The sequence below is a fragment of the Phycodurus eques genome, chromosome 6 (assembly GCF_024500275.1).
Source record: "Phycodurus eques isolate BA_2022a chromosome 6, UOR_Pequ_1.1, whole genome shotgun sequence".
Taxonomy (NCBI): domain Eukaryota; kingdom Metazoa; phylum Chordata; class Actinopteri; order Syngnathiformes; family Syngnathidae; genus Phycodurus; species Phycodurus eques.
Window position 1 is genome coordinate 23,558,950 of NC_084530.1, and position 27,071 is coordinate 23,586,020.

Genomic DNA, 27,071 nt, shown 5'->3' on the forward strand with positions numbered 1-27,071 from the left:
TGGGTGTCTGCAAAGGTGTAGTATTTAGTGTTGATTTGTTCGGGCTTGGTTTGAGGTCTAACCAAGGCCTTTACATATGAATTCCCGCCTTCAACTTGCATGCCCTATTTTCTCCGAGACTGTAATGAAGCAGCTGAGCTTCCCTAACAACGGAGTGATTAAAAACCTTATAATCTGCGGGACATTTCCTCCCGCGAAGTAGCATGCGAGATCTCCTTCCTTTTGTTATGTATCCGTGTGTTGTGTCGCCGGAGAAGTCGTCGCTCGTCTTCCTGACGGCTGATCCTCTCCCGACGGAATACGCGGCCTACATTTGTTTGCGGTACGGCGTTCGACTTTTAACGGCCCTTCATCTAACCACCCTGGTTTTCTCTCCCATTGCATCCCTTCATGTTTTATTAGTGTTTTTTTTTTTCCTTTTTGCCGTTTTGAATAATTTAACATGAAGATGCAAACGTACACGTTTTTGATGTTTATGGAAAAACAACTACTTTGATGTTTACAAAATGTGTTACCTTCCTTGACGACTCCAAATTGTATTTTCCAATCACAAAATAACGTGTCCCTTTGACGTTTGGCCAAAAATATACAGTAGCTTCATTGAGGACTTTGTTTTATATTTTACGTTTTTTGTTTAAAACATGTCCTGAAGATTGGTTTTGTTGAAGACTAAATTGCCATTTCCATTCACCAAAACACATGTCTTTGATGTTTGCAAAAAAACATATTCGAGCTCTAAATTGACTGAATAGACTTTAAATTGACTTCAATGCGACAAAACCATGCACATGTCTTTGATGTTAATGGGATCATTTGCATGTCTTTGATGTTTAGAAAACAAGTTAGCCAACATCTGTCTCTGTGTTTAACGAGAAATGATCTTAGGTCAGTTGAAGACCCTACCGATTCTTTGGTGTTTACGTTTAAAAAATGTATGTTAGCGTCGTCTTCAATGTTGACGCAAACGTGTGTGCGTCGTTGACGTTTAAAACCGATATGTTCGTCTTTGCATTTAAAAAAAATCCCTTACACCTTTAATGTTTGCAAAATGTATGTTAGCTGCGATGAAGACTCTAAATTGACTTAAATGTTCTTCACATCATTGTGTCTTTACTGTTTAGCGAACAATGTATGTCTTTCTGTCTTATAAAAATGTATGTTAGATCCGTTGAAGACAGAATTGTCTGTTTATGAAATCACGGTTGTGTCTTTGAAGTTGAACACTTGTTTACAAAATGTAGGTTTCAGACACTAAGTTGTCTTAAATTTTGACGCAACCATGTGCACTTTATTCATGTTTCTGAAAACATTTGTATTGCTTTGCCTTTTACAAAACTCACGTCTTTCATGTTTATGAAAACCTACGCGTATATTTGATTAGAAAATCGTATGTCCGGTTCATTGAAGACTCAAAGAAGAATTGTGAAACGCATACATTACTTTGTTTACGGAATCACGTACTGTACATATCTTTGATGTTTCGAAAACACGTGTCTTTGTGTTTAACACATTTTTTTTTAGTTCCGTTGAAGACTAAATTGTCTTTGGTTTTTAGGAAAGCACACAACTCACTGTCATAGACGTTTACAAATATTTTGGTTTGGTTCAGTTTATTGACGTTTGTTAATGCAGACTCTTTAATTGATGCTAGGTCCTTTAAAGACCCTACTCTTTTCATTTCAACAACGCTGTTTATAAAATCACGTACTTTGATGTTTACGGAAGCAGGTAGGCGTCTTTAATGTTGGATGAAAACATGTTTGTTCGATTGAAGACTAAAATCATCTTCATTGGTGATACAAACACGTTCGCATCGTTGATGTTTCCAAAATGTGTAGGTTGGGTTTGTTGAAGACTAAATTGTCTTAGATGTTTACAAAAACACGTTTTTGATGGGTTTGTTAAAAGACTAAAATGTCTTTTCTGTTCACGAAATCGCCACTGGTGTTTTTGATGTTTACAAAAACACATATTTATCTTTGATGTTTACAAAAAAACAGGTGGCACGCAACCCTTTTCGAGGATTACAATACGTCACGCAACCCTTTTCGAGGATTATAATACATCGTTTTCAGATGTTTAGTGGGAACGGGGAGTTTTTTTGCCGCAGTCAACAGTAGTTAAAATGTTCATAGACGCTCCCCTTTTTACTATGGTAGATTGATGGCAAGTAAAGGTGCCCGTAATCTGTTAAATCTGTCCGACTGGCACGTTTGTGCTTGGAATCTTATCTTCGCACACAAAGGTCACCTTCTGTGGCTTCATTAGGGACTGTTTTATTATGGCTGACTGATGTGACTATAAATCACAGCGGCTCCCCCGGGCAAAGAGCCCCACACAAACGGCAATAAAGGCAAACTGCGGTACATTTATCAATCTGCAATACCCCCCCCCCAAAAAAAAACAAGCTCGGCAAAAAACTGTCGCGTTACGTAAGGATTTCTTTCTTTTTGACTTGGTCTTCATGTCCCCGTGGAGCCATAAGCTGCTTTTGTTGCATCAGCCGCTCTGCCGTGATAGAGAGAGCAAATAAAACGAAAGTACTAATCTGGAAATAAGAACAAGTAGAAGTAAGGGAAAAGTGTTCGAGGCAGGGAAGATGATCAGATCTAAGATGTATTGAATATTGAAAGTCAAAGCTGTCATATGTACAGTAGAAGTGATAACTACAGTAAAAAAATCTCCAAATGGTGTTAATGTAACATTGGAATAAGGCGGATAGCGTCTCTGCCGTTGTCAGGGCAACCTCACATCTACTTTAGTCTAGTTTGTTGGACCAGCCAGGCCACCTCTTGTCGCGTTAGCCTTAGCACACATTTTTTTTCAACACCTGTCCTGTTCAGCTGTTAGGTCACTCAAAATTGAGAATCTGTATCCCTTTTTGTGCCGGAACAGTTTTACTGTGCCAGAGTTGAGTTTTTGCACTGCCATTTTATACTGTGGTTCTTTGTATTGTGATGGATATTTATTGAAAATTTCAGTCGGACCGAATAAGCTTTTAAAGGGGAGTGATAGAAAAAAAAGAGAAAAAGGAAGAGACAGTGAGAATATACAGCAGCTTAAGTATTTAACACGTCTACTGACATGAAATTTTCACCAGATGATGGGAACAACCCAAGTAATCCATACGTACAAAGAAAATAGAACAAATAAGCTCAGGAATTAAATTGTGTCTAATAATATGAAATGACACAGCGTGCTGTAGCAGCCTGGCTAAGCGACGTGCCTACGTGGCGGCTATGTTGGCGAGGGCATTGTTCCCATCAAAGTCCTCATGGACATTGAATGAAATAATTGAAGATTGGTCATTCCTCAACCGATTTTCCATGCGCTATCGACACAGAATATTTGAAAATAAGAGCCCCAAAATATTCTTACCTGTGAAAGGTGATTCCCAGTTCCCTTGTGAATTGTGAGCAACCATATGCCGCACAATGTGCAGGCATCCTTGTTGTTGTGTTGAGTTTTTTGTGTGCCATCCACAAACACGGAATGTGGTGACACTTTGCCCCTACTAGCTTAGCGTCGCCATAGGCACGCAGGTCAAAAAGGGCCAAGTTGTATGTACCTAATTGTTCATATCCACGACAGCAATAGACCAACAATTGGAAAAAGCATCCATGCAACTTCACCCCCTTCCAAATATGGGCGAGCTTACACTGGACGTATTTTAGCGAACAACCCTTTTCGAGGATTATAAACATAAAAACTAAGAAAAGGAATAGACTTAATTGTGAAAATGATATGAGAGTGGAACTTGACAAGGTGCAAGGCAACAGCAAAATTCAAATTCATTTACAGTTCATTAAAGTGAATTATCTTTTTCTTTTTTGTGTGTGAAATTTGTTTTGTTGGTTTCGTTCTTTGAACACATTGACTTTGTGTATAACTGATATGTGGTTCATTTTGTCCACAAATGAAATATATACTGTACCTGTTTGGAATTTGAAATCAACTTTTTTTTTTCTTCTTCATTTATTAAAGGTTCCATGAATGGCGTGTGAAAATTGCGGGGTTTGGAACCTCCAACAAGAATAAGAACCATTGTCCTGGTCATATGCACTACTCGTGGCAACCAACATATTGCACAATATAGTGCTCTATAATATCCATCAACCATCCTCCATTTTCTGTAGCGCTTCATCCTCACAAGGTTCGCGGGCGTGCTGGAGCCTATCCCAGCTATCTTCGAGCGAGAGGCGGGGTACACCCTGAACTGCTCGCCAGCCAATCGCAGGGCACAAATAAAGAAACAACCAACTGCGCACACATTCACACCTAAGGGCAATTTAGAGTCTTGATGAGATGTGGGAGGAAACCGGAGTTCCCGGAGAAAACCCACGCAGGCGCAGGTGAGAATAGGCAAACTCCACACAGGCGGGGCCGGGATTTCACCGTGCCGCCTTGGTCTGTAATAATTACAAAATAAAATGAAATAGTCTGATGATTTATATAGCGCGTATCAAAAGACCCAATAGGTTTCAACCGAATGCTACTCACATGGGCCTTTTCTGATAGAAGCTAGTGATAATGAAGCAATCAGCCTCATTGCTCATTTACTAATGTGACACCACACCTGATGGCTAAAGTGCACAAACGTACACACACTGCACTGTTCAGTGTCTCCACCATGGTGAAGAGAGGGAACATGGAGTTTGGCAAGGAGCGTGGTCCTTCCCGGGGTCTGAGCGCCCTGGAAATGTGGCTGATGGTCCTCTTCGTGGTCATGACTGGTGTGAGCGTGGCTCTGGTGGTCCTCTACTTCGTCCACGTTGAGGAAGACCCCGCGCCTCTTCGAGAGGGTGAGGATGAGCCGTTGCTGAGTTAATGAGGATGAATGGTATAGAAAATGGCTGGATGGATAAAAAGTGTAGTGTGTTCTGCTTCAAAATATAGAAATAAGTATAATAAAGTAAAGTCAAAAAAAAAAAAGTTCAATGAAACAGTTCAGTGGAAACAAATGTAATGATTAAATGAATGAAAATAAAATGGTTATATTTGAAAGGGCAGAAATTTTGCTCTAAACAGTATCTTTTTAATCATATAATGATGCATATGAGTAGATCAAATACAAATAAATTGAATGTAATTAGAAAAGAAAAGGCAGAAATGCAGCTTTAAGAAATGTTATTACCTATAAATGGAATAAAATCACGTGGTTATATAAAATACAAAAAAAGATACAAGTTTAGAAAAGACACAAGTTCAGCTTTAAGAAAAATAAAAGTAATCAAAAATAATAATATCACCCATCCGGATAAATAAAATACAAATATATTACTTTGGAAAACTGTAGAATAGGCAGAAATTGTAGGAAGGCAAAAGTTAAGCTTTGAGAAAATAAATACAATGAATAATAAAAATATGAATCTTATGACCCATGCGGCTAAATAAAATATAAATGAATCAAATTTAAAATGTAGAAAAGAAAGACGTTCAGCATTAAAAAATAAAATAAAAATAAAGAAATTGCAGAAATTGAGCTTTAGAAAGTAAAATAAAATGACCCATTTTGTTATATAAAATACATAAAATAAATTAGAAAAGTGTAAAATACATTTTAAGAAAAAGAAAACCTTATCAATTTGAATTAGTAATGTGAAAATCCTTTGACAGTAGTTACAGTATAATAGCAGCACATGACACGCAGCAGACTGGGATCAATCCACAGTACCGCATGCATTAAATGCCTCATTACCCAGCCAAACGAAGCAGCTTGTTCGAAATCCGCAAATGTATTCCTACTGCGCACAATCCCCCCCCCCGCCCCCAAACAACATGACACCAAATCCCACTGCTGCTGCTGCTGCTGCTGCTTCTACTCTGACAATGATAACGCACTGTGTAATCAATACCGTGGCGATGTCAGTCACTGTCATACAAGTGTCAAAATGAGGCTAAGTGAGGATTTCCTTCCATCCATCCATCCATTTTCAACACCGCTTATCCCGGTGAGTGTCGCGGGGCGCTGGAGCCAATCCCAGCTGACTTCGGGCGGAAGGCGGACTACACCCTGAACTGGTCGCCAGTCGGTCGCAGGGCAAAAAATGATTTCCGATTTCAAAAAGTATTTTTTCTTTCCCTTCCTTAGATTTGCATTATTCTTGATGCCAAACAAGTTTTTTTTCCCCCATCCAGAATTAACTTCCATTAACTTTCCACAGAAACAATGGACATAAATGTTTTTATTTACAGATCAAGTGAAAGTAAGTTATTTCCTCAGAAAAATGTCCCTTTTGTCAAAACATGTGTGTAAACACAATCCTTAATAAATTGACATTTGAAATAAGTATAAATTGGCAGCACTTCGGTAATGTCCGGCGCCATTGATTGCCTTCCCGTATCCAGGGCCGGACTCGGGGTGCGGCGGTCCGCAGGAGCTCACCGGAGCGTCGGGCACCTTCACCAGCCGCCACTACCCCAGTAGCTATGACAACGGCAGGAGTTGCTCCTGGCACATTACCGTGGACCCTGATAAGGTGATTTCACGCCTGCTGTCGCATTGTTCGCCTCTCCGAAGTCTCTTATGACTTCCTCTCGTTTTACTTCTGTGATGATGATGATGATGATACTTTCATTTCGTTATGTTTTCTCTTTTTTTATGTGATGAAGGACAGTTCTGACATGTTCTTGTTTTTCAGTTTCATTTATTTGATGATTGTCAGAAAGTTTTCTCATTTTTTGTGACGACGGACAGTTATGAGATTTTCTCATTTTTCAATTCCATTTCTCTGATGCACAGCGATGACATTTTCTGGTTTTCTCGTTTTACTTCTGTGTTGATGGACAGTTATGACATGTTCTCGAGAGTTTCTACATTTCCCCCTTTTTTACTTTTAATTTATTTGATGATGAAGTTACATTTTCTCATTTTATTTATGGGAAGGAAAAGTATGACATTTTCTTGTTTTTCAGTTGAATTTCTTTGATGATGGACAGAAAGTTTTCTCTTTTTTTGTGTGACAATGGATAGTTAGGACATTTTCTCATTTTTCAATTTCATTTCTCTGATGGACAGCGAAGACATTTTCTTATTTTATTGTTTTACTTCTGTAATGATAGACATTCACTGTATTTTCTCATTTCACTTCTGTGAAGAGGTACAATTGTGAATATTTTGTTGTTTTTCAGTTTCATTTCTTTGATCATTGACAGTTAGGATATTTTCTTGTTTTCATTGTGTGATCATGAACAGTTACAACATTTTCCAGTTTTTGAAGTTAATTTCTTTGATGATGGACATTTAAGACTTTTTTTTCCTCAATTTTCGGTTTTATTTCTGTGGAAGGACATTGACTTTTTTTGCTTTACTTCTATGATGATTGACAGTTATGATGGTTTCTAATGTTTCATTTTCTTTTTGCAAAAATCGACTTTTACAACGTTCTCTTCTATGATGGACTATTCAGACATTTTCTTGTTTTTCAGTTATTTTGTTTTGATGATGACAGTTACTAGACATTCTCGTTTGTATTTTTATTCCTTCAATGATGGACAGTTAAGACAAGTTAGGATTTTTTTTTTTTTTTTTTTTTTTTAGCTTTACTTCTCTGCTTCTCTTATGATACACATTTCTTACATTTTATTGTTTTACAGTTGAATTTCCTTGAAGATATACAGTGACATGTTCTCCCATTTTAGCTCTCTGTGATGATGAACAGTTATGACATTTTCTCCTTTTTAATTTTCTTTCTACATGTTTATGATTGATTGACAGTTCCAACATTTTTTCATTGTGTCTCTTTTAAATTGGCACTACATAAGGTTTGCTGGGCTACTGTAGCCAGAAGTAGATTTCCCGAAAAGCAGCTTTTCGTTTGAAGTGCTACCACGGACGCTCAGCACGTTGCCAGATCGTAAGCAGAGTTTGTTTACTGATTGTCTAATGTGAGGCCAAGCAGTGGGGGACAGCTGGGATAGACAAAATGCAAAACAGACAGATGGCTGCCTCTGTCCCCTTCATCCTTCCTTTCCCAGATAAAAAAAAAAAAAAAAAAGAAGAAACAGACTGGCGAGAAAACCTTGATGCACTGGTGCCTCTCTGCCAAGCTTCACACTCTTGTAGCATTAACAGAGTAGATCTCATGTATGCGCCTGTTAGCAACATCTCATTTCGACCCCCCCCAGCCCCCTCCCAAAAAAAAAAAAAGAGATACATGAGATGATGAAACGCTTGTTGTGGTCACAGGTGATCGCACTCCGTTTTGAAGAGTTTGCCTTGGAGGACACCAACCTGTGTACTGCAGACTTCATCACGCTGCGAGATTCGCTGGGAGTCATTGGTTAGCAATCGGGCCTATGTCACAAGGGCATGATGTTCCAAAAAGACAGTTGCCGATGATGATTTTCGTGTGGCGTTTGCAGGCAAATACTGCGGCTACAGCAAACCGTTGCCTCTGGTGTCTCTGACCAACCGGCTGACCGTCTACTTTGACACCAACGACAGAAAAACAGACCAAGGATTCAAGGCTCATTACGAAGCCGTGTCTCCGGAGCGCACGTCAGGTAAGATGACACCATATACCGTTGACCTCGAAAATGGAGCGGCGCTGGATGAAGGTGGGCGAATGGGGAGAAGGGGATTGTGTGTGTGTGTGTAGTATGCCTGTACCCTTGGAAATGAAATGTCCTCCATGCTTGCCACCAGAAATAGCAGGAGGTGGTGGCTCTCTCCATGGTGACCGGGGGGATCTGCTGACCCCTGGCTTTCCCGAGCAGAACTACCCCAATGGAGCGCTATACCAGGTAACGCAGAATGTGTCAACCTCAAGTGGCCTTGGGAGATTGTTTACTCAACTGCAGATGTCACAAGCACTTATTAGTAGGAGGTGAAAGCTTTTGTATTTCAGGGATCCTGAACGCAAGACCTGAAAACTCACTTAGAAAAGAATTTGTCCCCAATACCAGTTTCAACGATCAACACGGAATTTAGCGGACACATGAAACAGTCTGAACGACCTAGGCTCCAAATTGAATAGAAAGTCAGCAGTTTTGGTTTAAAGCAGTCAGTAATTTGGAGCAAATTCCAAAGTTTCCATTCTCTATGGCAACGTAAACTCAAATAACTTGACTCCACAAGAGCCTATCTCGATCGAACTCCTGCTTGTGAATTTGCAAAGACAAGCAAACGGAACCAATGATCCTATCCTAGACAGGTGGCCAAAGCTAAACGCCAAAACGCTTGCTAATATGCAAACTCTGGTGATGATTTTGACGTTTTGCTCATAACTCGACTCCACAAGGCCACATCTTGGACAGTAACTAACTTAATAATCTTCAGTTCAGAGATGATTTTGCTCAAACAAGAACATTGGAGCTCATTTCAACTCTGTTGCTAACCCAAATAGCAGCACCTACTGATGCGCGTAAAGCAGCCTTGCGAATTATGACAAAGATGATCTTATGCTAATGTGTAGACAACTTTAATGAGGATTAGCGTTCCAATTGAATCTTGACGTGTGGTGGATCTTTACAAAGTGGAAAATCAGCGTGCCCGAAGGCGAGAGGGTTCGACTGACATTCACCTCCTTCGACCTGGTACCCGAGGTGTGCAGAGACTTTGTGCAGGTCTACGATGGCTCTTTGTCATTAGGCAAGTGCAAGCTAATAACCCATAATACTTCACTAATGAACTCTATTTCAAAATGATGATGAACTTTAACCTGTCCGTCCGAAGGTAAATTCTGCGGGGGAGCCTTGCCCGAGCCGGTGGAGTCCAGCACCAACACTATGATGGTGCGCTTCAAAGCGGACAGCACCAAGAGCTCCAAAGGGTTCCACGCCACCTACACCAAGACCAGCCTCCCGCCTATTGTGATCCCCACCACCATGAGGCCCACAGCCACATCCAAACCCACCACCCAGACACTCCCACCCACCACCACAGCTACCGGTAAAATAATCATCCACTTTGGTCCTGTAGGCGGTGGTAATGCGTGTTAGGGAATGATCCAAAAATTGCTCGCTGGCCCACAATGACGTCAACATCTTTCTGTCCTCTGATTGGCTGGTCTAGCAAAACACGTCTGTAGTGAGCTGCACACATCAGTACATGTAATAATCAGCGTTTCTGTTAGTATGATGTTTTTTTTTTTTATAGTTTTTTTGTTTTTGTCATGATATTAAATATTCACTCTGAAGTTCTCCCGAATGCGAGCTACCACTAAGCTATTAGTGAAAAACTGCAATTAAAACACTCCTAAAGGGTTTCTAATTGCCTATAGATGCCACAAGAGGGTGGTAAAACACTGCCTTTTCTAAAAGAAGCTCCTCAACGCACTTGAACATAGTTCCTTGGCACGGAAATGCTGCAAAAAGCACTATTTAAGTCTAAATGAAGCTCCTCAATTCACTTCAACATAGTTCCTTAGCACTAAGATATCACAAGATGGCGGGAAAGCACTTCTTTAGTCTAAATGAAGCTCCTCAACTCACTTCAACATTGTTCCTCGGCACCAAGATGTCACAAGATGGCGGGAAAGGACTTCTTTAGTCTAAATGAAGCTCCTCAACTCACTTCAACATATTTCCACTGGATTGCATTTTTGCACAGTATTGATGGTTTCTATATTTGGTATTAAGAGGTGGGTAGTTGGTAAGTTGGGTAAGTCCCCACTGAAGGGCCAGGTACCAAAACTAAGGCAGGTGGCAAATGTGCAGTCAAACTCCAGGGGTGGAGAGTGACAGTCGAGAACTGATGTGAGTCATTGCGACCACATCATAGTCAATGCTAATGAAAACTGCACCAGAGATGTGCGGGTGAGTAACTGCACTAAACTGAACAATAATAATAATTACCAAAAAAAAATCCACGATGCACTGAATAGTGAACCGCGATATAGTGAGTCGTTACTGTGCACAGACATATTTTCTATACATTTCATGTTTGCAATTTTATGTGTGCAAATATTAATATTTATGATATGTATTAAAAGTGTGTTTTCATAGGTTTGAATGTGTTTAAAAAGCATGGGAGGGTTAAAGCGATTTAAAAATATTTGTTTTAATATGGTCTCTCTATATCGCGGATTTTCACCTCTCGCGTGTGTGTTTCTGGAACGTATCCCCCGCAAAAAAACGGGGTTCACTGTATGAATATTTCAAATCGCAAGTGAATCTCTTGACGTGACTTTTCTTTTCTCAGGCGGTCCGATTATTCTCCGCGGGCGCAAAGGAGCCATCCAGTCGCCGGGCTTCCCCGATCCATATCCCGCTCACCAGAATGTGTCCTGGAGGATAAGCGTACCCAAAGGGTTTCTGGTTAAGCTGCATATCGTCGAGTTGGCCATCACAGGGGAAACGGGACAGTGCAAGGATGACAAGTTGGTCGTGTCGGACGCTTACAGCACGCTCGGTGACGTCTTTTGACACGATCATATTGATTCTTAACATTTTGACTAACGGGACTGACGGACAGACGGTATTATTCTCCACAGCCTCAACTTTGCTGCCGCGCACTTGCTGCCCTTAGTCTCCCCTTGGACAAAATGTCTCCTCTGTCACAATGTACTTTCAAGTGTTGTCAAAATGCTATCGGATTGTAGATACAAATTGCTGACATTTCCCTGAAGTGAGCCTCTTTAACTTTTAAATCAAGGATACCTGATGTAGTGGATATGATAATGGAATAACATCAGAGTGTGCACGCACACACGCATATATACACACACACTCCCAACAATGGTCTGAATGATAAATAGTGTCCTCTGCATGCCCGCCTAATGGTCTCCGTGTCAATTTCTAGGCACGCACTGTGGCTACCTCCGCCCTCCAGTTGTGGTGGCCGCCACCGACGCACTGTCTGTCTCCTTCTTGTCTGACAGTCGCCTCACTGACAGAGGCTTCTCTGCCAAGTGGGAGGCAGCGTACCCTGAGGATATAGCAGGTACACACATATACACACGCGTACATCGAGGAGCACCTCATTAAGCCTCACGATAAAACGCGTCGCCCTTCTGTCCTGCACTGATACCGAAGCGATTACAAATGCAACGTGAACTTTGTCACGTTGAGCCTCCGTGAGCAAAAAAAAAAAAAAAAACACACACACAAAAAAAAAACAAAGATAAAAGAAATAATAAGAAATAATAAGAATCTTTTATGGCTTTGTCGATAAAGAAGCAAGGTTGCACATGGGCATGCTGTAGATATAATTATCATTGCGCTTTGGGAGATAGTGTATTGCACTTAAAATAACAATAAATGATGTTTGTGCATTTAAAGTCACAGTGTAACACATAATTACATACTATAATAATAATAATAATGACTGATAATAATATAATAATAATAACTATTAATAACTATTATTATTACTATTAAAATCATTATTTTATACATATATATTGTACTGCATTTCAGTACTTAAAATAATGTGTATATGTCATTTATTTAATAATATGTGATAATAATAACTGTCATAACAATAATATGTATTATTATTTATAACAGTCCTCATTATGATTCTTATATAATGTATATCAGCATGTTTTAAGAATGTCATACTGTTATATGTTCATAAAGAGTGACAGTCACAATGCAGACTTTTATATTTTGTGACATATTATACAATTATATATACACATGTATTTATATATTTTTATTTGTATAGTACTCTGTAATGTGTATAAAACACTGTGTGAGCTCAAGGATTGTGCTTTTAATTAAAATGATGAAAATTTACATCACATTCTTCTCCTTTTTCTTCTTCTTCTTCTTATTACTACGAGTAGTAATCGTAGTAGTATGCTACAATATTACAATATTACATTTATCTACTACTATAGTACGTTTGTACTGTAAATAAATGTTTTAGAATAATTATGTTTCAGTGGTATCTGAATACACAATCCTATATTCTGTATAATGATAAACTCTATTCATAAAATATTAATTTGACATTAAAATATATGGTTCCCATTAAAATTGTCAGCAGTCACAGTCTATTAAATTAATGTGTAGTATTTTATTTGTATATTTTCAATACATCATTGTTTTGTGTTACAATTGTTTCATTACCTAAAATAAGATTAGTTCCAAGAATAATTATTAGCTTTATATAATATATTATGGCTCTTATATCATATATTTTAATACATATGAAATAACAACAACAATAAATCATATTAGGGTAGTATTTTGTATATGAATGACCTAAAATATGATATATTACAGTACGTAAGTAAAATAAAAATAAAAAGTGCTACTTTTAGTATACATTATGAGCTTGAACTGCAGTTTGGATTTTTGTCCAGAAATCCAGGGATGCGGCTTGTCGTCCAAGGAGGAGAGTGGAGTGATGAAGTCGAACAACTGGCCCACGAACTACGACGCCAACGCTGACTGCATGTGGAACGTGGCGCTGCCGTTTGGCAAGAAAATCACGCTGACCTTCACTCACTTTGAGCTCGAGGCCAAAGATTTCCTGTCGTCCAAGTGCTTCGACAACGTCGTGGTGTACGACGTCCACGGCGTGACCGATGCCTTGATTCAGAAGCACGGTGGGTGCTAGCCGCGAAACGAACACTGTGCCACGATGAACAACTCAAATTACTCTTGGCATCCCTCAGGACCATTTTGTGGCACCAAGATCCCTCGAAGCATCCATACCAAAGGAAACAAGCTGGTGGTACGCTTCCATTCAGACTTGTTCACAGAGGCCAAAGGTTTCAGGGCCTACTGGACTGCAAATCCCAGTCTGCCTGCACCGACCGAGCCACCTGTTCCACCTAATCCTTGGGACGGAATCAAAATAGGTGGAGTATTACTATGAAAGTGGGAAGCAGAGGGCTAGGTTAACTGGTTCTAGGACTAGGTTAACTGGTTCGGGTTAGGTGTTTGCATCGGGCTAAGGTGTTTCGGGTTAAGGTTAGTGGTTTTGTTAAGGCATGATAGTGCGGTGGTTAGGTTAGTGTAAAGTGTTAGGCTTGGGGATTAGGTTAGGGTTAGGAGTTGGGGTCAGAGTATGAGTTACAGTTAAAGTTGCGGGTTTAGGTGTTAGCTTTAGGTTTGGATGGAGCAGTCTCCTTCCTTTTTGCACCACAGACCGGTTTCACGTTAGTGTTGTCACGACACCAAAACTCTGACTTGGACACTACGCCTGCAAGTAACGCAATAGTGGCACTGAAACGATACCATGTCAGAAATCTAAAACATCAGCAAAAGCAGTGGAATGAAAACTGATATAGTGTTAGGATTCGGAGTTCCTATTAGGGTTAGGATTGTGGTTAGGTGTTCAGTTTAGGGAATGAGTTAGGATTAGATGTTAAGGTTAGGGCATTTGGTGTTACTGCTGGGGTTTAAATGTTAGAATTAGGGTAAGGTTCATTTTACGGTTAGGTGTTAGGGTTCGGGAAAGCGACGGATTAGGTGTCGAGGTTAGGATTAGGGGCTACGCTGTATGGCACCTTACAATTTGTACACCTTTGCTACAACAAAGAGATGAATCATCTGTTTCTGGTCCTGTTCCAGACTGGCCCGGCACATGCGGTAATCCAGTCATCCCTCCAGCTATTATGTCCCGCATTGTGAACGGAGAAGCAGCCAGGCCTCACTCGTGGCCCTGGCAGGTGTCCATGCAGGTGGGAGATTGGCCGCTTAAGACACACACCACCGCCACCAGTATTCGTGTCTTACAACAACTCTGACATTGTGGTCTTTACTGTCAGGTGTGGCCATCCAGTCAACCTGATCAAACTTTCGTCCACACGTGTGGCGGTACTCTAATCCATAAAAACTGGGTGCTCACAGCAGCTCACTGCTTCATCACGTAAGTTTGTTGAGTTATTTAGTGTTAGCGCTGATAATGGCTCACTTCAAGAGTTATCAAGAAGTAGCAACCGTGTATAAAAAATATAATATGCATGTGCGGTGCAGGTATTCTCTGAGACACCGAAAAGGGAACTACAATATGGCGAGGGATGGCTGCAATACAAAGAGAGGAAGCGGGCAAAAATATGGATATTGGCAATTAGCGCCCCATTCATTGACTGCACACACGCATTTTGGCAGCAGAGATTCCTCACCCTTCACTTTTTAACCACAGATACATATGAAATTATAAATATAGTTAAGTATTATTGTAAAGCACATTATACACGCAGTATTTACTATCGATAAGGCTTGCCGGCGGCCAGCTGGATGTCGTTTCATACGAGGGAAGGTGATTTTTGTTGTGAAAGAATATTTAGGCTTTACATGATCAGGATTTTTGGGGCCGATCGCCGATCAGCAAGTTATCAAAAAAAAAAAAACACATAACCGATCACCGATCCGATTACACCGAACCGATCAGTTCGGTGTAAAGTCTATGAAAGATCATATGATACAAAATGGCGTTTTTTGATTGGCAGCTAAATCTGCGACGTCGCAACGGCGTTCACATGCAATTCAAATTTCAAATCACAGGAAAACCAGTTGCCCACTCATGAAAACTATAGTTGCAGAACTCCACACATGGTCAGGTGTTAGGGTAAAACATTATCAATCATCAAGTGTATTATTACAGTGAAACCTGCATAGTCGCGGTTCGGCATTCACAAATTCACATATTGGCAAATTGTCTGGGGAAGCTATCGTTTGTTATTTGCTAAAAAATCACTTATTCTCTATTTTTGTTGAGAAGCAATAAAGAAGCGGAGAAGCAATAAAAGTATTGCTTCCGGACAAAGATTTTTTATCATTTCTTTGTCAAATGTTTTTCATTACAGTACATCAAAGAAAAAGTACACCTATGTTCACATGAAAACAAAATTGGAATGAGAAAGAAGAATACATCTTAGATTTTCTGCCCCTTTTTATAGGAAATATTCACATTTGATTTGAACTAGTCATGGATTTTCACTAGTCGCCCGGCCCTTTGTTGTTCACTGTGTTAGTATCAACTCAGGATTATTTTGTACTAATCCACCCACTTCTGGTCCAGCTACGCCGACGAGCTGCACCGCTGGCAAATGTGCCTGGGCAAGCACAACCTGACCGTCACAGAGCCCAGCGAACGCTGCCTGGGCGTGACGGGCATCTACCGCCACGAGGCCTTCAAGTACCCCACTGTGCCCACCGTGGAGTTCGACATCGCCCTGGTCAGGCTGGACGGAGAGGCCGAGGTCGGGGACCAGATCGCTTACGCCTGCCTCCCCTCTCCGGAGGAGGTGCTGCCCGGGGGAAAGAAGTGCTACGCCACCGGCTGGGGGGATGAGACAGGTGCGTCAGCATTTGTTCTGACAAGAAAAATTGCCTGGTGGACTTTGTCCTTCCACTTGATGTCGCGACCTTTCACAAAGGACATCTGCAGGAAAACGACTGGCAGTGTGAAAAGGGTTTACAAATTTAAACAAATGAAATGTTGATCAATGTTCTTATCGATTACAGTAAGAGTGTTGAGATGATTCACTTGTTAGATGATATTCCTCAAGAAGGATTTTAAGGACTTTATCTAGCTCAGGAGTAAAATTGGAGAATGTTCTCATATTCACACTTTTTAGTTGATGATAAACATCCATCCATCCATTTTCTGATATAAATATGGCTCAAAAAAGGATGGGAAACTGCTAAAAATATTGGATGGGTATTGGAAGATGAATACAATTTAGCATCCTCTGTCTTCTTTAGGGGACTCCCTCAATGCTAAAGTGGCAGAGGCTCTAAACCAGGTGGCTTTACCTGTGGTTCCGTACAACACATGCAAGAGGATGGACTACTGGTGGTTCCAGGTGAAGAGCTCCATGATCTGCTGTGGTTACACGCTGCCCGACGAGCTCAAGTCCGTCTGTCAGGTAAAAACAACCGACAGGAGATGGGCGGCTGGAGGGTTTCTCCTGTGACGGTGTCCTGGATTTTGCAACACAGGGAGATTCCGGTGGTCCTCTGGTGTGCCAGGATAGTCCCGACAGTCCCTGGGAAGTGCACGGAATCACCAGCTTTGGTCCCATCGGGTGCATCATGAACAAGAAACCCTCGGTGTTCACTCGCTCGTCCGCCTACCTCCCCTGGATCAGCAACGTCATACGCAGGGACATCTACAACCAACACAGTAGGGTTCATTCTTGAGGTTTCACAGAAGTAAAAGTACTCACACTTTGGACAGTGGAACCTCAATTTAACGGACTAATAGATGGCAGGGCTTGTCCGTTAAATCCGGTTGTCTGTTAAATTGAAACACTATTTTTGTGGCCTAAAAACACCAGTACAGTACAAAATTATTGTTTTGTACTTTTATTTGTGGCCTAAAAACACCCAATACAGTACAAAATTACTGTAAATAAATATAAAACGGGTTTTTCATGTTTGAAAAGCCATCCAAACTTACCTCGCTGGTGCGTGGGAGAGGTGGTTTCGAGTTCCAACTGGACACTATTTTCGGTCGGGAGTCCGTTAAATCGGGGTCCGTTAAATCGAGGTTTCACTGTACTTAACCTCACTTCCTTTTTGAACCATTTTACTGTGTTAATACAAATGTAATGAAACATCCCAAGAATGGGGATTTTTGTCTGATTTTGTCATTTCCAACGTCAGATCTTTAAATATATTAGTAATGTCCTATGTACACAGACTATACATCAAATTGTACCTCTTGGCTCTATCGTGGAGACTTCCGGCCAGTTGTAACCCATGAACATGCAAAATCATCATAGAATATCCAGATCCCGGACTGGAACCCACAACCACTGAACTGTGAGGCGGATGTGCTAACAACTCACGTGCCGCCCCCAGATTACATTATCAATTTTTTGGAAAAGGGAAAATTTACAGATAATATTCCAAAATTAGTTCTCAAAAGAGCAACTTAATGGCTTACAGCAGTCCACTGGAGCAAGGAGCAAATGAAGGATCCGTTTTGAAGTCGCGGACGACATCAAGACGGTAGTGATGGAGCTGCAGAGGATTCCGGAAGAATCCGGAAGAATCTATACCGTCGGTCAAATTTATGCAGTCCATAGCGTATACTGTTTTTACCACGTCGACATTCGTGAAGATTGAAAGAATTCTCCAGAACATTCTGACAAAGTAAGGAGTATAAAGTACAGATATGATTTTTTTCAAGTGGAGGGGGTATAAGTAAAAAGTACTCAAGTAAAGTACAGTTACCAGGAGAATCTACTTAAGGACAGACTAATTCCCTTATGCTTAATTTTTCACCATCCGTGCTCTCCATGTAGCATCTGGCTGTGGCGGGGCCAAGAATGTGACGGGCACAGGCGGCACGTTGTCCTCCATGGGCTTCCCAGGCAGCTACAGCAACAAGGCCCGATGCCAGTGGAATATCCACGCACCCGTGGGCAAACTGGTGCACCTTCACTTCAGCAACTTCTCTCTGGAGGAGAGTCAAATGTGCTTGAGCGACAAAGTCATCATTTCGGATGGAACGGGAAGTCTGGGTATGGAACTGTAATGTGTTTTTCACATTCAAATTGTATATGTATTTGATTTTATACGTTTTGTTCTTTTACTGTATAGCAGATATTTTATTTTATATTTGTATTGCATTTTATGTTTGTTTTATTTATTGTTTGTTAAGTGTAATTTAAGTGTAATTTTAATTTACTCTAGATTAGAGTTTTAATTTTAATATTATGTTTTAAAATGTATTGTACATTAGATTTCTTTTATTTCATTTTATGTTCATTATTTTAGGTTTATATTATTGTATTTCTATCAAATGTGCTTGAGCGGCAAATTCAGCATTTCAGACCGAACAGGAAGTCCGGGTATGGAAATGTTAGTTTTATTTGTATTTACTATATCTAGATATATTTCTGCCTATTTATGCTTATGTAATTTTATGTTTTATTTTATAGTTTTGTTTACATTTATTTTTTATTTACTATATATTTGATCATTTTACATTTCATGCTTATTTTATTTATGTTTTTATATACTGTAAGATAACTTTTTAAATTTTACATTGTTCATTTTATAATTATCAAATTATTATTGATTGTGTATTTTTATTAACTCTAGAATTATAATACATATATTTGACATATACGAGTATATTATTAATTCATCTTATTGGTAATGGTTAATAAAATGATTATTAACTTATGATAATTAAATGCCATATAAAAATAAAAATATCTATAAATGAATATGAATTCTAATGTTATTTAATTAAAAAATGTTGATTAATGTAAGATGTTACATTTAATATATTCGTGAAAATATAACTACAAAATGTCAATTTTTATCCTCACCCGTTCACAAAGTTTCGTATTGGAATGCATTCAATGTTGCCCCTCTCCCCCCTAATCTTAACCAGCAGCGATTAAAAAATAGTTGTGGTAATTTATTTCATAATTTATTTACTATTTTAACATTTGTACTCCGTTATTGAATGGAATCAATTGATTACTACTAACAAATAGACAAATTAAAAAATATTCATGATGGGTTTTTTGTGATGATTATTTTGAATTCTATTTTAGATGTATTTTTGAAGGTTATTTGTTTTTTATTCAGTTAGCATTGGTATGTTGTATTATGTTTTATTTTTATTTGTGGTACTGTATTATTTTACTGGCAGCTTGTGTGTGTTCCTTCCCTCCCTGTCAGGCACTTACTGTAGTCACACGCCACCCATGGACCTGGTGAGCGACGGGAACTCGCTTCACGTCAACTTCTCGTCCAACAACAAGGTGGTGGACACCGGCTTCGCGGCCACCTGGAAGGCCGTGGACCCTTCGGAAGGTAAAAGGGCAGTGGTTCTCAAAGAGACAAAAAAAATTGTTTTTTTTTTGTCTCGGCGTAATATTACAAGAATAAAGTTATAGTTTTAAAATTCACTATGACTTCGTTATGTTACAGCTCCCTGTGGAGGCACGTTCAGCAGCCCCCAAGGTGAGCTTACAAGTCCCAACTGGCCCAAAGACTACCCTGCCCAGGCCGTGTGTACGTGGAGGATCCGGGTCCCCGCTGCCAAAAGCATCCACGTGGCCTTCACGCACTTTGAGCTGCAGGCCGCCAACGTGCTGGGCAACTGCGTCGACTATGTGGAGGTCTTCAAGGGGGGGAACATGATGTCGCAAGGTTGGTCGCCGCGTTTGTTTTTATCCCCTCCGAAGGAAGTAATGGAAGTAGAAATAATCCATTACCCGTGCAGAGGTACAGTATGTATGTATGTAGCTATGTATATATAAATATATATGTGTGTGTGTATATATATATATATATATATATAGGTAAACAGAAGGGTCTAAATTTTCAAAATGTTTCTTCAGTGTGAACGTGAATATGTAAATTGATTTTCAGGTGTGTTTTCCACAGGTCGCTTCTGCGGCTTTGGCCCGCCGCCCAAACTGAGCGTGCCGGGCGACACGGCGATCATCCGTTTCCTGAGCAACAACGTCAACCGGCAGCAGGGTTTCCGCGGCTACTGGACCACCGACGCCGGCATCGTCCCGACTCTACCACCTCCCACGCCCAACCCGTGGGACAACATCACCATCAGTGAGTTTGAAATGCGATGCGCCTCATTTGCAGTCTAGGATAAAGTACCTGAAAGCGATACTTGAGTAAAAGTGCAAATATCTTAACAGAAAATAACTTTGGTTGGCATTAAAGTTAACTGAGTCAAATTCTTAAAAGTATCTGATACTTGCTGTACTTGTAATTTTCTGAGATATTGACTTCACTGGATTAATATAAATTAATTTAACCTACCAAACTGGACAAGGAGTTTTTAAATGCTGTTAGGTACACATAAGAGGCACCACTTGCTGCCGGAAGAGTCTTTCACGCCGATGTACGAAAACAATTCCTGCAAATACGCCCATGGGTGTGTCACGTTCATCCTCACTATCACCACCATAGAGTAATAGTTTTTGTCATCGTCTGCTGCTGGAAATGCTCCCATCTTAAATTCCATAAATTTGTATTGTGTGCCTCGTTTCCAGACAGTGAGAACTGTTCTTTAGCTTTTTGCTTTTCGGTTCAGGCATTATCGTCAAAGAAATGTTTTTTTGTGATTCGATTTGGTAGTAAGGAGTAACCAAGATGCTTAGGGGAAATGTATGAGAATATATAAATGCAGTGGAGTAGACGTGAAGGTTGCCAGAAATACAAACCAGAAACAGATTTGTGAAAATTCTACTTCAGCGCAGTAACAAAGTGTATTTCGTTTTAATAAAAGACTGTTTACAAAGCACATCTAATACTTGGGATACCTCGTACCAGGCTGGCCGGGGGACTGCGGAAATCCGGCAGTGGCCCCCAATAATGGCACAGCGAAGGTGGTCAATGGAGAAGAAGCGGTACCCCACTCCTGGCCCTGGCAAGTCTCCATGCAGGTAACTGTCCCACAGAGGATAATGGAAATAATCATCAAACCTTTATTAACTGCACAGATGATTTTTTTAAGTCACATTTTAACGCCGTCACTCTCATATGTGTGAGAAAAGAAGTGTGAGACCTTAAGAGTAAAACAAAACATGGGAACTAAATGTTTAACATTAAAGTGGGTTTGATTTGTGTAAGCAGGGAACAGTAACGCATTTAGTGACATTTAGAATAATACTTAAAAGTGTAAACTGTAAGCAGTAAATTCTCCAATAAATGAAAGATTCTCATATAAGCACAATACTGTAGTGGTCCACCATGTGTTTGCGATTCGCTACTTGCTAATTCACCTGTAAGCGGATTTTTTTGTGAACATATCTGTTGTTATTTCCTGAAAAACTCGCCTACTTGGTGTTTTGTGCTCAGGCCAAACCAAAACTTTGTATTGCCTTGGCACCACGTTTTGGCATGTTGATGCCAAGGAACTGTGTTGAAGTGAGTTGAGGCCCTTCATTTTGACAAAAGTAGTGATTCGCTGCCATCTTGTGGCATTTACAGGCAATTATATACTCGTGGATTTTTGCCGTTCGCAGCAAGGCTCGGTCTCTATGCCCCGCAAATTTGAGGAAAAAAAAATTCTAAATCAAAAAAGTAAAGACTAAATTGCTCATGGGTGTGATGTGATATGTGCACTGCAATTGACTGATGACAAGACTGTCCGAAATCAGCTTGGATAAGCTCCAGCTCACCTGAGACCCAAACGAAGTCAAACCTGATAGAAAATGGATGGCTATACCTAATTTCCTCTGCAGATCTCGCCGGTGTCTTTCATCCCTTACATGCACAGCTGTGGAGGTTCATTGATACATGAGGAGTGGATCCTAACAGCTGCCCACTGTTTCATGACGTAAGACACAATACAAGGATGATTTGGTTTTTTTCTCTCCTTTTTTTTTTTTTTTAAAAGCGTCACTTTCAAATCAAATTTTCTTCCTCGCTTTACAGTCCCCTCAACAAGACCTCGTACTGGCGCATGTGCCTGGGGAAGCACCACATGAACTCCTCCGGGGACATCCCGTCAGCGGAGGCGTGCTACAAGGTGGACGGCATCATCCGCCACGAGGGCTTCGTCTACGAGCAGGACCCCAGCGACATCACCCATGACATCGCCCTGGTGCACCTGGCCCAACCTGTCAACATGACGCGGGAGATCAGCCCCGTCTGTCTACCCTGGCCTGGGGTTGTGGTGGAGGCAGGGACACGCTGCTTTGTCACCGGCTGGGGGGGTGAGAAAGGTATTTTTTTCCCTTCTTCTCTGTGAAGGGTGCCGACACAGAAATGGAGGGACAAAGTCGATCGGGCACTTTTCAGGCTTCTGAGGTAGTATCAGAGCCGTAACACAGGCGGGTCGACGCCAGTGTATCAGTGTACAGTAAGCCCCTGCTCAACACACCACATGCACATGCAGTACACAAGCTATAGTTTAAGATAAAAGTCTAATATAGCTTGATGCTATTATCGTGAATGTACTGAATCCGCAATATGTGAACCACGATATAGCGAGGGAACACAATACATATACATTTCTTACCATTGATTAGCAAAGAGGTTGATATGTTAGATGATTGCGTGCATACATATAACATTGGCAAGTTCAAATATTCAGTAATGGGGGGCATCTTCCCCCATATGGGTGGGGGTGCATCTTCCCCACAAAGTCATACTTTTACAGTTTCACGTATTGCAAAAAAAAAAAGTATTTGTTATAATGTTCTTCAAACTCATTGATCACCCTCCACATGACTCTCATGTTAATATTTAAAACAAGTTTGTAGTGTCAAAATATGACATCAACTCACCTCAAAATCAGTAATTTGGCCAGTCAAACCCCGCTTTCTGAAAAATTGGGGCATGGGTGTGAATTTAACACGAAACACTCAGATGGCCCCAAAAATGCCTGGTCTTCAATTTTGCAGGATCTGTGTGTGAAAGGGGCTTCAGACTGAGCGTAAAGGCAATTTTTCCCTGTGTCACTGTTCTCTGTGTAAGGTATTGACAAAGAATGGGGGATAAAGTCTACCTGGCAATTTCCATGCTTCCATTGTAATATCAGAGCTAATAAATCTATAGGCCCTTTAACACTGGCCATCAAAGGTGGCTTTTTCGTGTGTCAGTGGCCTGTGTCAAAGGTATTGACACGAAATGGAGGGACGAGCTGGTCGCAGAGTAGCCCCTCTCGCACTAAAAAGACAGCCAATGACAATACACTCAGTCAGACCGTGTAGAAAGTCAGGGTGTAAACAGAAACTCATCTCACAGGGAAAGAATACATGCAGACCAACTTGGACTTTTTACCTCCTCTATTGATTTGTAGGGAACATCTTCCCCAAACTGTCTGAGAAACTCAACCAGGCAGCTCTTCCTGTGGTGGACTTCAAGACCTGCAGCAAGCCCGCCTACTGGTGGGACGCCCTGCGGCCCTCCATGATCTGCGCCGGTTACGAGTCCCCGGATGAGCTCAAGTCGGCGTGCCAGGTGAGAGGACACGTCTGTCCATAGCCGCCATTTTCACATGTCTCGCTATTCTGTAAAAAAGGCACCGACAGGAATGGGGGCATGAAGTGGGCTTTGCAATTTTCTTCAGCGGTAGTATCAGAGCCATAACAGAGTGTGTAAGGAGTGCCAGGACCACGGGTGTGACGTTTGGCACCCGGCACCCAGTTCTGTAAAGGCAAAGTTAGATAAATGCAAGTTCTTCTGTTCTGGAAATTCTGTGTAACAGAATCAACAGTTGAAGTCTACCTGGAAATTTTATCAGAGCTGGAAAAGAGGTACGGCAACACCAGTGTGTAAGGGATTCCAGTTCCACCATGTTGGGGACGGGGGTGTGAAATTGAACACCTGATACTCACTCACCCCAAAATCAAGCCTTTCCTAGTTTCTTGAGAAAGCCACCAATAGATAAAGGCAGGATTTTCTGTTAAGGCTTACGTTGGTGCACCAACTTTGCAGGATCTCTATGAAAGAAGCTGGTCAATCAATAGACCCATTCACACTACTTGTTTTTTTTGTCCACTACTACTGTGTGAAACGTACCACCACAAAATGTAAGAATGAAGTCCTATCAATTTTCTAGCTTCAGAGGTAGTATCGGACCCGTAACAGAGGTAGGACGACACCTGTGTGTAAAGGTTATTCCACATTGCCCAGACAGGGATATCAGGTTAAATACTCACTTCTCCCAATATCCTGCCTTTGCTGGGTTCTGGGTGAAATTCCTTATTTCTTGTGAAAGAGTCAAATAATCCAATAACCCGTTTCACACTGCTCGGAAGGTTTCAGGCTTCTGAGGTGGCAATATCTTGTCTTTGCTGGGTTCAGTGTAAAAGGCAAAGATACTGGATCTTCTGTTTGACTCTGATATGCCAAATTTGCAGGATCTCTGCGAAAGAGGTTTATATTCACTACTTTGTATACATTTTTTAACATTTGTCGGTGTCATTTTGGACTTGGGAATGTAATCTGTCCTCTCATGACTGGTGTTTATGTAACCGCCTGTTTTGTTTGTGATCACTCATCCAAAATATCTCAGTTTGGGTGCATAATCGCAGACAAAAACCAAAATAGAGGCATTGTTATATTCTTGGCTGCAGCTTCTTCTTTTCACCCCGCAGGGCGACTCTGGGGGTCCGTTTGCATGCAAGGCCGCCGTAGCCAACGGCACCTGGGAGGTCCATGGCGTGGTCAGTTTCGGACCCCAGGGATGCATCAAGGACAAGAAGCCGTCGGTGTTCACACGTGTTTCTGCCTTTAGCCACTGGATCCATGACAACATAAAGAAGTTCACGTACGAAAGGGACAACTAAGATCCAGTGTTACCTTGACTTACAAGTTTAATTTCTTCTGTGACCATCTAATAAGAAAAATACCCCTGGACAGTATTGTACCTATTGTATAAAAACATACAGTAATAACAGTTAAATCAAATGTAAAGAATGAAACCGTTTTTGCATCTTGATTTCATGCTTTAAATCAATGGACATTGTGCTTGTCCTTTTGGTGTGCGCGCCTTGACCACCAGGGGGCTGTACAATGTATAGATAGATAAATATAAAACGTAGATTTGATGATGAAACATGAAGAGGACCGTTGCAACTAAACTACAGTATTAATAGTAATATTTCGCTGAACATAAATAATACATGCATGTGAGAATTATATGTGTTGCTACACTGTTTATGTTCAAATATTAGTTGTTTAAAGGTTTACAACCAACCCCAATATCGATCCTAGTTTTGTTCGCCCATCCATTGCATTTCACATTATGTGCCAGCATTAAGCTAGCAGACTTTCGTAAGACAATGTTAATGTGGTTTGGTTGAATACGTAATGTGTTGTTTTCTTTGTTTTATGTTATTTCCACCATGAATTTCCACTGGGAATGCCTATATACAGCTTGAAGTAAGCACACTTGGCCTCTTTTTTTGAAGCACTGTTCGCTATTGGCCAAATTGCACACGCCACGGTTAGGGAGGGAAGAATAGACATCATCCATTTCTTCTCAGCAGTCACTGAATTCGTGAGGTCCATGGTTAGAAAAAATATATTTTCCAAAATGCCCTTTGTGTTTCCCATGATGTGTTAGCATTAGCACCAAGCTAGTAGACTTAAGGGTTAAAATATGTAAACTATTTACTTTACAACTAAATATTAATGCTTGACCTTACGACTCCTGTGGAAAGACAATGGCCTCTCTGTCAGGCAGCCTAACGCCTCTCCTTTGTTGCATTCCAAAATAATGATTTTATACATGGGTTCGGACGTGCCTCCAATTTGGAGGATAGATAGTTGAGTTTTCCACACCAACACAGGCTAGTGAGTCCTAAATCTTGCATGAAGAGATCAAGCCTGAACGGATGAAAGGCAAAACTTCTTTTAAGACAACCAGAACAGTCCAGTTGCCATAAATTCAATGCCCTGAGTATGTGGTTGATTTACCGTAAATACACAACGTGTAATTCTCTTTGTTTTATATTTAGTTTGACAGTAAACGTAAACTGGGAGTGGCATTAAAGAGCTTGAAGCCTCTATTTTTGAAGAATTGTCCACTAATTATATCTGTCAAACTGCTGCTTATTGTGGAGTGAGTTGAATTGAGTTCACTACCACTACACAGGGCTTGCATCTCAAATGTTTGCTCGCAAGTCAAAGCAAAAAAAAAAAAAAGAAAACGGCCGAACAACGATCCATATCCTGAAAAACCTATAGGACATTCTACCGAATTGGTGCCATTTGCTTGTTGTAACTCTTTCAAAATAAACTTAAAATTCCTGTCTTTTTTTCGACTCTAAATTAGATAATACACATACTGACCTACTCAAAATGTTTATTGGCCCAACTCAGGCAAATAATTTATTTCATATCATTGTTGTAAAGTACTGCAACTCCTCATCAGAATCAGAATCATCTTTATTTGAGTAACAGGACAGAGTAAGAGGATTTTAGCATAGATATATCACTGAAATATAGCCACATGACATTTATGCTAATAGCATCTTGACACCAAGTACAATACAGTGATTGAGCAAAAAAAATATTTTAAGCAATGGATATCTGAACACAAACAGCGCAGCAACACATATAGACAGATAATATAGCAATACTCAAAGGCATATATTCTTTATCCTCTGCAAAGAAAGACTGATGTTACTCCTGGGGAGTTGTGAATATTTCCTGTGTCTATGTATATCCATATGTCTATATGATACTGGGCGGCACGGTGAGTGACTGGTTAGCACATC

The 27,071-nt window shown here is 40.5% G+C and overlaps 1 protein-coding gene across 3 annotated transcripts; it reads left to right on the forward strand.

Annotated features, from left to right (window-relative positions):
- On the forward strand, nt 1-27,000 carry zgc:154142 (uncharacterized protein LOC555481 homolog). 3 transcript variants are annotated; one of them, XM_061680480.1, is made up of 27 exons: nt 1-322; nt 3,985-4,352; nt 4,621-4,802; nt 6,349-6,479; nt 8,189-8,282; nt 8,365-8,505; nt 8,648-8,745; nt 9,478-9,592; nt 9,677-9,892; nt 11,144-11,353; nt 11,744-11,884; nt 13,254-13,499; nt 13,569-13,754; nt 14,470-14,579; nt 14,667-14,767; nt 15,923-16,200; nt 16,609-16,772; nt 16,846-17,029; nt 18,156-18,374; nt 19,549-19,683; nt 19,801-20,022; nt 20,260-20,442; nt 21,169-21,281; nt 22,083-22,177; nt 22,276-22,565; nt 23,645-23,805; nt 24,945-27,000. In XM_061680480.1, exons 2-27 carry the CDS (start codon nt 4,306-4,308, stop codon nt 25,134-25,136), a joined length of 4,254 nt encoding a protein of 1,417 aa, XP_061536464.1. In that variant the 5' UTR covers nt 1-322; nt 3,985-4,305; the 3' UTR covers nt 25,137-27,000. The 3 variants fall into 3 exon arrangements, with proteins under 3 accessions (XP_061536464.1, XP_061536466.1, XP_061536465.1); XM_061680482.1 differs by lacking the exon at nt 1-322 and adding an exon at nt 1,589-1,728; XM_061680481.1 differs by lacking the exon at nt 1-322 and having other exon boundaries at nt 3,917-4,352.
- The last annotated feature ends 71 nt before the right edge of the window (nt 27,001-27,071 follow it).

Bases quoted from the DNA above. Each gene is read 5' to 3' on its own strand.
- zgc:154142 (XM_061680480.1), top strand. From the start codon at position 4,306: ATGTGGGAGGAAACCGGAGTTCCCGGAGAAAACCCACGCAGGCGCAG. The intron at 4,353-4,620 runs GTGAGAATAGGC...TGCACTGTTCAG, and splicing joins GAAAACCCACGCAGGCGCAG to TGTCTCCACCATGGTGAAGA. The intron at 16,201-16,608 runs GTGCGTCAGCAT...TGTCTTCTTTAG, and splicing joins CGGCTGGGGGGATGAGACAG to GGGACTCCCTCAATGCTAAA.